General features: G+C 36.1%; 1 protein-coding gene across 1 annotated transcript in view; it reads left to right on the top strand.

Annotated features, from left to right (window-relative positions):
• The first annotated feature begins 632 nt into the window (after positions 1-632).
• LOC123535947 (cytoskeleton-associated protein 5-like) overlaps positions 633-12,088 on the top strand; it is a 56,982-nt gene continuing 45,526 nt past the window's right edge. Inside the window, exons 1-9 of the mRNA XM_053528753.1 lie at positions 633-676; positions 2,435-2,504; positions 3,310-3,500; positions 4,122-4,328; positions 4,557-4,728; positions 5,602-5,746; positions 6,576-6,664; positions 6,922-7,035; positions 11,607-11,711. Coding sequence (XP_053384728.1) covers positions 2,448-2,504; positions 3,310-3,500; positions 4,122-4,328; positions 4,557-4,728; positions 5,602-5,746; positions 6,576-6,664; positions 6,922-7,035; positions 11,607-11,711 — 1,080 coding nt within the window. The 5' untranslated portion in view covers positions 633-676; positions 2,435-2,447. The remainder of the gene's footprint in view (positions 677-2,434; positions 2,505-3,309; positions 3,501-4,121; positions 4,329-4,556; positions 4,729-5,601; positions 5,747-6,575; positions 6,665-6,921; positions 7,036-11,606; positions 11,712-12,088) is intronic.

The raw sequence follows: 12,088 nt of genomic DNA, 5'->3' as shown, positions 1-12,088 counted from the left end.
TTTTTTTTCTTTATTAATACCTTAGCTGAGTTCAGCGTATGTCATTGCCCCAGATGATTTAAATTAAATATTCATGAATCCACCAAGTTATAACTCATGAGGAAGAGCCAGGCATGACCAGTTCAATATAACACAAGAGTGCAGAGATCTTATATGTTGTTTCTCAGTATGTGAGTGATTGTTGTGCAAAATAGTGTTGTTTTCTGAGAAAAGTATCCTAAAGTCAACTCTGTAATGTTGCTTCTCTCAGTTGTGAAATCTATCCACATTCAGTAGGCCTACAGGCAAATGTGCTGAGGAACCATTTTACACAATAATGTATTGAACTGGATTTGTCCAGAAATCCAAGGTAAAGAATAAACATTTAGTGTAAAGGCAAAATTTAAGTAAAAAATGAATCGAATCATAAAATTTCGTGCATATATATATGCAGCAATGAAGTTGCCACTGTCCAAAATTATGGTACTAAGGGAACAAACTCGTCAGGGCTTATTATTTTTTTTGTAGGAGTTGCATTTCTTACTTGAGGTGGCGCAAACTAGAATTGACCAATGGGAATCCTCGTAACAAAATGTTTTCAAAATCGGCGAATGAATAATTCCAAATGCCAAATGCAAAAGAAAATGTGATTATTATTGCAAACTGACAATAGTTAATTACAAAAGAGTAATAGTAAGTAAGTTTAGAACAATAACATTCGGCACATGTCAATTAGATATATTTATTTGTCATTTCTTAAAAGTAATTTGCATAGAAACCCTTCTCCTAGTTGTGAAAAGAAGTGGGTGGGGAACGTAATTTTTAAAATTATCAAATTCGTCATATGTATTTTTGCAAAAAGTGAAAGGGCAGCCGCAACTGACCGAGCAATAGGCTAAGCAACTGTTAAAAATGTTTGGTACAAGCCTGAGTAAGATATGTAATTTGGAAATGATACAGCCAAACTGGCAAAAAAGGGCAGTGGCAAGGGGTTCAGACTTCAGTAGCTGGTCCTCTACACCGGAGTCTAGAGCTCTGTTTACCATACCCCGAGACAACCATGTAGAAAACCCGTACAGGGTTGTCTAGAGGTCAAGTAATCAACATGAATATTTGAATGGTATTTGCAAAGAGGAAATTGACAATAAAATTTCATATTCAATACAGTCAGCTTGCCAATAGTGGATCACCATTTACACTTACGTTTGTAGTGAAGAATGTGTAGGCTGTAATGATATCTAAACTATATAAAAAACACAACAGGTAAATGTTTGGTGGATGCCATGGATGTAGATACTTATCCTTGATAAAATTTGTTATAGAATCGGAATAAAATATCTCTAGACTTGTGTTATTTTCTCATTAATAAAATCATTGTTTGCCGATCAGATGTGTATTTTCTGTGGAAATTGGCATACATATATTGGAAGAATTTGAAAACGCAGATTGCATCAAAATAAAACAGGCCTTAATAGGGATATAAACTAGCTTTTTCTATTTAGGGGCCGAGACTGTCAAAAATAAATGTTTAACATTAGCCTAGGTATATGGGCATTTTATCCCACAATTTAGGGGCCCAGCCAAAATTCCATGGGCTACTGGGCCCCTGCTAATTTTATATCCCTGCTTAATCAGTAACTCTTGGATATATACATCTTATTCAGTGGAGAAAAAACGGAAACACCATGATTATCAGGGATGCTCATTAGCATCTCTGGATCATTTGTGATTATTTATATCAACTGGTATTTCGAAAGAACATGTTGTACTTTCGACAGTGTCTCCAGTTCTGTTACTTATATTTACTTCTCAATACAGAAATCAAATAAATTCAGCTGTTGCTTTTTAGCTGTCGACAGCCTCTTTGTGTAACTAGTAGGCCTATTTTCCATTTTCAACATTTCAATTTGAAATTGAGAACACAACCAAGAGTATGCTTGTTTATAAATAATTAACTACCAGTTTAAATTCTGTTTCATTTCAGTACTTTACTAGGTACCATCACTGCATAATCTCCTGATTTGATTAAAATTTGTAACAAATTTGTTGTTGTTCAAGACTGTCATCAGGTAACCGAAATGTAAACAATGAAGTTAAAGCCCCAATAATGTGTGAAATCTGCATGAAAATTGTGATTTTCCCACGCTGCTTTTTGTAAAAAAGTGCAATTTTGGAGTGTAAAGGGGTCATACATCAGTGCCTGTTAAAGAAGGGAAAAAAATGCTCTGCATGTTTGAAGTACCTGATTCTGATACAAAAACATCCATACTCATTTTAGAAAAATGTCATCAATACAATACTGGTCGACATCAGTACGATATATTTACTGATATTTATTAGATGGAATTATCTGGAACATTGATAATAAATAGTTCCAAAAGTTTCTTATTCTATGTTCTATAAAGTTGGATTCTTCTTATATTCTCTAGACTTTAAAGTGATTGTTTATTTTCAGAATTTGATCAGCAATGGGGGATGACAGTGAATGGATGAAGTTGCCGACTGATGAAAAAGTCCAGCACAAGGTATGTAATTGTTTGCAGTAAAAAAAATTTTTAAGAATAAATTTGACAAACATACTTTTCCTAAAGACTAATATAAATATAAGATCTGTTGATCTTATTTAAAAGATATGCATTAGCAACTAAACATTTTCCAGAAATCATTAAAAATTTAGATTTTTGCTTTTTAGGTTGTCTGATTTTTGAAAAAGTCTATGAGGTATTGTAAAATCATTTAATTTCGTGGGCATGAAACTTCGTGGTTTTGGTCAAAACAGCAATTTCATGGGGATATGAATTCATGGGTTTCAACTTTTGAACATAAAATGAATGGGAATTTTACTTGTTCATTGGGATTAAAATTTCGTGGATTGGCTCAACCACGAAATCCACGAAAATTAGTCCCCCACGAATATTAATGATTTCACAGTATTGTCGTCACTTGATCGTTGGCATTGGTTAAAATTTTTGTTTAGGTCCACCTTCTCTCAAACACTGTAAGAGCTACAGCTTTGAAACATTTCACACTTGTTTATCATCATTTAAGGGACTATGTAGTTTAAGAACCATAATTCTGACCTGGATTTTGTCAGAATTATGGCCCTTTTTGTACTTAAGAGAATGTGAACGATAATTCTTTTCTTACATATTGTTGCGGATGAGCGATAGCATCCGTTGGAGGGGCTCTTATTTGGATTAATCATGCTATATTTTCCCATAAAGGAATCATAAATTGTTTTTTTGAAAAATATCACTGGGAAAGGATTGAAACATAACACACGTTTCCTTTGATGATCTGATATGCAAAAGTTTACTTTTTATCTGACAGGTATGGAAGGCACGTGCAGCAGGTTATGATGAAGCAGTCAAGTTGTTTCGAACTCTTGATGAGAAGAGTCCGGAGTTCTCGAAATTTGCACCATTGATGAAGAAATTTGTCACAGACAGTAATGCAGTAGCGCAGGAGAAAGCCTTGGATGCTGTGATAGCCTACGTGGAGAATGCAGCAGTGGCTCCAAAGTATGCATGTTTTTGTTGGGGGTTTAAAGCTGTTTTCAGTAGTATTTTATACACCAAATTTAGAAAAACGGGATATAATATGTGATAGCATGTGCATCAGTCCTGTCTGCCTGTCGTATTTCATATCAGGAGCATAAATTAAAACCCTTTGAAGGTATTTACTCAAAATTTGGCATATAGATAGGAGGGGATGTCAATATGCAGAGTGCAACCTTGCACATTCCTGTCCAGTCTACTTAAACTGCTGGAATTAGACCAGGTGCTCGTGTATTCAGTGGTGTTTCATTGCAGATGATATAAGTCAATAAGCCCAACCAGTGTTTCTGAAATTCTGGATTCATAACCATTAGTAACCATTTCTTCTCAGGTAACTGACATCTTTTCTACGCATATCTGAAGTAGACGCATATATTTGGATTTCAATTTCTTTGATTGTCATAACCACACAAACCCACAAAAATAAGTCCACCACAAATATTAGTGATTTTTGGGTACACTAGGTTCAGATAAAGCTATAAAACCTGTGTTTAGACAGATGTGATAATACGGTGACACACTGTTAAATAGGTAAAAGGAACTAACAGGATTAGTATTAAGCTCAAAATTCTTCTTTCATTACAGAACAGCTCATGAAGTTGTGAGTGGGGTGGTAGCAAAATGTCTGAGTGCATCAAAAACGAAGACTAGAGACAATGGGAAAGAGATTATTATGTTGTATGTGGAGGCTGAGAAGCAAGAGGTTGTGATGGAGGACGTGATGGAAGGATGGTCCAACAAAAATCCCAAAGTTGTCGCAGCCTGTATCCAGACCATGAGGGAAGCTCTGAGGTAATATATACAGCATCAGATGGAAAAGAAACTGTATTTTATTATTTAAGTTGATTGATTCTGAGCTGAATTTGAAATAGACCAGTTGAAATGTTTCCATTTCATGACTGGTTTCCAAACATGCATGTTTTATAACCTTGATTTCTAAATATGCTTAGATCTGAGGGTGTGTAGAAGTTCATAAATGTAGATACAGAGCTTCATCTAAACACAATTATTACATTTTAGGGACTTTGGAAACAAGATCATTCAAATTAAGCCAATGGTGAAGTTTCTACCCAAGCTTCTGGAAGACAGAGATAAGAATGTGCGTGAAGAAACTAAGCATTTAGTGGTAGAGATGTACAGATGGGTCGGCGCTGCAATAAAACCTAAACTAGTGGATTTTAAACCAGTACAGGTAATTTATAATACTTGATTACATTATGTATGTTATATTTGAATTTGTCCGATCAGTGTCAGAAAAAGATTTTTGAAGGAAACAAAACCTACATTGGAACACTTCTGACATATGTTGCATGTATATAGAGCAATAGTCAACATGAATGATAGTGAAATCCCCAGTCAGTAGCTGATGCTGTCAAATGAAGTTAGAAATTAAAAGTACATTAGTTGACATGAATTAATGATGTTGCTTGACAATGCTAATAGGATACCACTTTGAAAGTAATTTACACATTTTGTTGAGGGCTTGATCAGCAATCCATGCAGTTCAGTCAAAGGAATTGGTTGTGTATGTTTACTGTGAAATCATTAATATTCGTGGGGGACTAATTTTCGTGGTTGAGTCAATCCACGAAATTTAATCACAACAAACAAGTAAAATTCTTTCTCATTTTATGTTCAAAAGTTGAAACCCACAAATTCATATCCCCACGAAATTGCCGTTTTGACCAAAGCCACGGAATTTCATGCCCACAAAAGTAAATGATTTTACAGTATCTAGAAAAGTTATTATACAATGTTTCTTAAAAACTATGACAGGGCCTCCATAGCTAGGTAGTTAAGTCACTAACTGTGTCACTTGCCCCATGCCAATTTGGGTTAGAGCCTCACTTTGGGCATAAAATTCTTCATGTGATGAAGCCATCCAGCTTGCAGACTGAAGGTCAGTGCTTCTACACGGCTAGCCGCCTGTGAAGAAATAATACCAAGAGGGGCTACCATAAAAAACAGGAAAGTGGCTGTATGACCTACAGTTGTGTTGGTGTGATGTTAAACCTATAGAAACAAGGAAAAATAACAAATGAAAACTATGACCATGTTTTATTAGGTAGCAGAACTTGAAGCTGAGTTTGAGAAACTAGGCAATGCAAAGCCACAGCAAGCAAGATTTCTGAGGTCTCAGCAAGACCTGAAAGCTAAAATGGAGGAAAAAGCAGCAAAGGCCGAAGCAGGGGAAGAAGAAGAGGAAGAAGGTAGTGCTATATATATGTGTTTCTTAGAAGTTCAAAATATATTTGTTTGAAAATGATACAGAAATGAGATGCATCATACTGTAGTCATTATTTAATGGTAGTATCAATGTCAAGGTCATGTTACTAAATATTGAAAATGTTTGGAGGTACTTGATATTTGTGGAATTTCCAGGTGTCTTGTTAATTGAATTTATTGTAGTATTTGAATGGCAGGTTAGACAAAAATATTTGTGAATTGATTTCCTTCAGCAAATAGCATTTAATGAAATCATATATCTTTTGAAAGAAGGACTTTTATGATAAATTTTTAATTTGATAATGATAAATTTATTTCTTCTGAATTTGAGATATAAAACAGTCTTTGTATGTCCCTAGTAGTTGGTAAGTTTAAGCTCCTGACTCTTAATACGGAATCTAGAACCACTTGTAAAACTACCTCGCTAAAATACAGATTGAAATGGCCGACACATTTTAAACAAAGATTGTATTTAGAAATGCTATACATTGTTAGCTGTGTACATTTAACCTTTAACCTGCTGAATGTCTAAAATGGATCATTCAGTTTGGGCAGTACCACTGATTTATCAAAGGTATGTTCACTGAAAACTTACTGACTGAATAGCGAACAGTGCAGACCATGATCAGACTGCACGGATGTGCAGGCTGATCTTGGTCTGCACAGGTCGCAAAGGCAGAATCACTTGCCACCAGCAGGCTTAAGGTTAAGAAATGAAGATTTTGGTTGGACTTCATACAAAATAAATGTCATAATTTGCAGTGGACAAGAATAGGGCGAATGTAAACATTTGGTATTTAACATCTGTTTCAGGTGATGTTGCGGAGGACGTTGACCCTTATGATCTTCTTGAACCTGTCAATATTCTTGCTGCATTGCCAAAAGACTTCTTTGACAAAGTGGTATGATTTGAATTCTGCTAATTTTTTTTGCAAAATTTGTTCATTTAGTTATGCAAAGCAGCCACTTACATGGGCTCAAATTTTAATCCACCTGAAGAAGTCAGTTATTGAGGTCTTACAGGCATTTCGGCCATCTTATCATTTACGTTTACATAATCAACAGAAGGAAAAAAATATTTTAACATAATATGACAAGAATTAGGTACATTAAAACAGGTATAAGTCTATCTATTGTTCCTCTTTGTATCCTTTTAAAGGAAGCCAAGAAATGGCAGGAAAGAAAGGAGGCACTGGAAGCAGTGCAGAAATTGTGTGAAAGCCCAAAGATTGAGCCCGGGGATTATGGTCCACTTGTAAAGTCACTAATGAAGGTGAGTTAGGAAGTTCGCATTTTTTACAAGCAACTGCTTTTTAGCAGCATTATTGCATATTGAATATAATCATTGTAACAGTCAAAGTAATTTCCAGAAAGGAAAAAGAAATTCTTGCATAAAAACTACTTTTTTCATTGGATCCGCCCATGTATAAACGGGAGAAAAATTGTGTGCAAACAAGGCAATTCACGTGCTGTTAATACATGATTTTTGTACCCCCCGACAACAAAGTTGTAAGGGGGGGTATACTGGTTTCAGGTTGTCTGTCTGTCTGTCTTTCCGTCTGTCCGTAGACGTAATCTTGTGCGCACCATCTCTCCTTATCCCCTTGACAGAATTTAATGAAACTTCACACAAGTGATCAGTACCAACAGTAGTTGTGCATGGGGCATGTTAGGTTCTTTTAGAAAAAAAATTTGCAGAGTTATGGGACTTTGTTTTTAGCCCACCATCATCAGATGGTGGGCTATTCAAATCACTCTGCGTCCGTGGTCTGTCGTCCTTCCGTCCGTCCGTCCATCAGTCCGTCCGTCCTTCCGTCCGTTAACAATTTCTCGTTATCGCATCTCCTCAGAAACTACCAGGGGGATTTTGACCAAACTTTGTCAGAATGATGTATTGGTACCCTAGTTGTGTCCGCCTGAAAATCAGACTGGTTCAAAAAATTTTTAGTAAGTTATGGCCCTTTGTTTATTTCTATAATTTACATAGATTTATATAGGGAAAAACTTTGAAAATCTTCTTGTCCAAAACCACAGAGCCTAGGGCTTTGATATTTGGTATGAAGCATCATCTAGTGGTCCTCTACCAAGATGATTCAAAATATTTCCTTGGGGTGTAATATGGCCCCGCCTGGGGGGTCACATGGTTTATATAGACATATATAGGGAAAAACTTTGAAAAACCTCTTGTTCAAAACCACAGGGCCTAGGGCTTTGATATTTTGTATATGACATCATCTAGTGGTCTTCTACTAAGATTGTTCAAATTATCCCCCTAGGGTCAAATATGGCTCCGCCCCGGGGGTCACATGGTTTACATAGACTTACATAGGGAAAAACGTTGAAAATCTTCTTGTCCAAACCACAAAGCCTAGGGCTTTGGCATTTGTAATGTAGCATCATCTAGTGGTTCTCTACCAAGTTTGTTCAAATTATCCCCCTAGGGTCAAATATGGCCCCGCCCTGGGGGGTCACATGGTTCATATAGACTTATATAGGGAAAAGATTTTAAAATCTTCTTGTCAATAACCTACAACATTCAAATTTGGACCACATGTATGGTTTTGAGTGGCAAGATGAACCTTGACATGAGTTGACCTTGATTTTGACCTAGTGACCTACTTTCACATTTCTGTAGCTACAGCCTTCAAATTTGGACCACTTACATAGTTTTGTGCACTGAAAAAATACTTTGACCTTGACTTTGACCTAGTGACCTACATTCACATTTTTGAAGGTACAGGCTTCAAATTTGGACCACATGCATAGTTTTGTGTTCTGAATTGGAATTTGACCTTGATTTTGACCTACTGACCTACTTTCACATTTCTCAAGCTACAGCCTTCAAATTTGGACCACATGCATAGTTTTGTGTACCGAAACAAACTTTGACCTTTACATTGACCTAGTGACCTACTTTCACATTTTTGAAGGTACAGGCTTCAAATTCGGAACACATGCATAGTTCTGTGTTCCGAAATAAAATTTGACCTTGATTTTGACCTAGTGACCTACTTCCACATTTTTGAAGGTACAGGCTTTAAATTTGGACCACATGCATAAATTTGTGTTCTGAAGTGTAATTTGACCTTGATTTTGACCTAGTGACCTACTTTCACATTTCGTCCTTGAAATTGATCTAGTGACCTACTTTCACATTTCTCAAGCTACAGCTTTCGAAGTTGGACCACATACAAAGTGTTGTGTACGGAAATGAAATTTGACCTTGAGCTAGTCAGTAAGTCTTGAAATTTGGAACACTCAAAAATGGCACATTGGTGGGCACCAAGATCACTCTGTGATCTCTTGTTTTTGTTACTATACTATATACATAGACACAATCTTGTGCGCACCATCTCTCCTCATCCCCTTGACACAATTTAATGAAACTTCACACAAGTGATCAGTACCAACAGTAGTTGTGCATGGGGCATGTTAGGTTCTTTTAGAAAAAAAATTTGCAGAGTTATGGGACTTTGTTTTTTTTTTTTTTTACTATACTGTATATATAGACACAATCTTGTGCGCACCATCTCTCCTCATCCCCTTGACACAATTTAATGAAACTTCACACAAGTGATCAGTAACAACAGTAGTTGTGCATGGGGCATGTTAGGTTCTTTCAGAAAAAAAATTTGCAGAGTTATGGGACTTTGTTTTTTTGTTACTATACTATATACATAGACACAATCTTGTGTGCACCATCTCTCCTCATCCCCTTGACACAATTTAATGAAACTTCACACAAGTGATCAGTAACAACAGTAGTTGTGCATGGGGCATGTTATGTTCTTTCAGCAACAAAAATTGCAGAGTTATGGGACTTTGTTTCTTGTTAAGATACTATGTACATACAGTCTGCATATGCAATCTTGTGTGTGCCTAATCTACCAAACCCTTGCACACAATTTAATGAAACTTCACACAAGTGATCAGTACCAACAGTAGTTGTGCATGGTGCATGTTACATTCTTTTAGATAAATATTCTGCATTGTTATGGGACTTTGTTTTTTGTTACTATACTGTATACATACGGTCTATATACATACAGTCCACATAATTATGCAATCTTGTGTGCGTCAAATTGCAGTGTATTGTGTCAGTGCATGCGGGGGGTACATTCATCACCTTTAGTGATAGCTCTAGTTATTTTTGAAATGCTTTGCCAGGGACGTATGTATGTATTTCTGCGCAGACTGATTTTTGGCATCTGCATCTTGTTTCTTCCATAATGACCTCTTCTTGTAGCATTATAGATACAATGTAATCCATAGTATGTTTAGCTGTATCAGTTTCCAACCCCAAACGTACTGCCCCCATCAATGTACGCACTAGCTTCTCTTAGAGTTTACTCCCTTTACAAAGCGTCTGTTCAGTTATTGTAAATAACTGTGAATAAATAAGTATCGCGTGTAACCTATGCTATTGCCCGTTTTTAGGTATTATATTAATGATTTTTGTTAGTATCAGTCGGTTTGTTTTTACCTGATTGTTCGCAGAATTCATTTAATAAACCTCGAAAGCTAGTCACTAGCTTCGTACTCATCCATACTCTATTTGTTCGTACTCAAAATAATTCGAATGTAAAGTTGTTATTTTTTTAAAATAATTGTGTTCCTGTTTATCAATTTTTTTAGTTATATGCAAAATTATGTGTAATGTAACGTTTGTAATAACTAAAAATAAAAATAAAATGCTCAAAAACCTTCAAATCACGCTTTTAGTAGTGTTGTTGTTATGTGTGCCCCGGTTATGGATATTTAAAACATGTTTACCGTTTCCAAGAACAACAAGAATGGTAAATAAAAAATGTACCGGAATCGTCAAGTCATCACATACGAAAACAGTGCATTTAGTCGTCGTGTAATGTTTTTTTATGCAAGAATAGCGACAATACATGTTTGTTTTGTGTATTAACGCCTGCAGAAGCCCTTGGGATATGTTTGTGACCTCGACCTTTGGTCTCGGTCACAAACAATCCCGCGGGCTTCTGCAGACGTTAACACACAAAAAAACGTGTATTATCCCTACATTGAAAGCAGTCCAGAAATTGAAAGTACACACTTAAGTTTTACGTGCTTTGACTTAAATTCTGAAGCACATGCAAAGAAATCAATCCTGTGTGTATTTGAATGTTTTTTAACTGAAATTATGCAGCTTATCTAGAGCACATTCTGTTTTGCAGTATGTATTGCTTTCATGAAAAGCAGCAAATACTGTAAGATCCTTTAATTTGTGGGCATAAAATTTCGTGGTTTTGGTCAGAACGGCAATTTCTTGGTTATATGAATTTGTGGATTTCAACTTTTGAACATAAAATGAATGGGAATTTTACTTGACTCCACAATGAAATCTACAAAACATTTGTCCCCCATGAATATTAATGATTTTACAGTATGGCAATTTTGTGTGTAACTGAGTTCTTAGATTTCCACTAACTAGGTAAAATGAATGAGTCTTTGATATGTTGCTTGGGGATTTAATGTCTTAAATCAATGCGAAAACAAATCCAGGAAATTTGTTCTTTAAGGAATGTTTATGATTTCTTAGTATTTGAGCCGCGCCATGAGAAAACCAACATAGTGCATTTGCTACCAGCATGGATCCAGACCAGCCTTCACATCTGCGCAGTCTGGTCAGGATCCATGCTGTTTGCTAACGGTTTCTCTAATTGCAATAGGCTTTGAAAGTGAACAGCATGGATCCTGACCAGACTGCATGGATGTGATGTGATGCACTATGTTGGTTTTCTGGTGATGCGGCTCATTTCTTTTAGACAGCTGCTTGCAAGATTCTGAAGAAAATGAGGTGTTTGCCTGATGTTCAAATTTTGTTTTATTTTACAGGTTGTTGCAAAGGACACAAATGTGATGTTGGTTGCTCTCGGTGCTAAGGTCCTGGCAGGTCTTGCTAGAGGTTTAAGGAAGAAATTCCAGCCATATGCACCTAATGTAAGTGGCCTGAACTTGTAAACTATGATTTCGACAAAATCTTGTTATATAATTATGTAAGGTATCAATTCATGTTACATCATTGTCAGTCTGTTGGCATTTTTCTATCGGTTTTGAAGTTGGAAAGTCTTATAGCTATAGCTTTCTAACTTTACACATTTTATTCGCTTTAGATCTTGTCATGAGGAAGTATACTCCGTGCTCCGGCTCAAGTAAAATATTGCATTAATCACATAAAAAAAATAACAATCACACACATATTTTTTACCCTGTGCGAGATCGCGTGCGTACGAAAACGCAGGGGACAAATAGGTTAATCTGGAATCCCATGTATGTCCTAAAAATAAACCGTGGAAATACTACGTTCCCGGCAAATC

Source organism: Mercenaria mercenaria, chromosome 17 (assembly GCF_021730395.1).
Source record: "Mercenaria mercenaria strain notata chromosome 17, MADL_Memer_1, whole genome shotgun sequence".
Classification (NCBI taxonomy): domain Eukaryota; kingdom Metazoa; phylum Mollusca; class Bivalvia; order Venerida; family Veneridae; genus Mercenaria; species Mercenaria mercenaria.
Note: the sequence above shows the minus strand (reverse complement) of the source record. Positions and strands in the feature narration are given on the sequence as shown.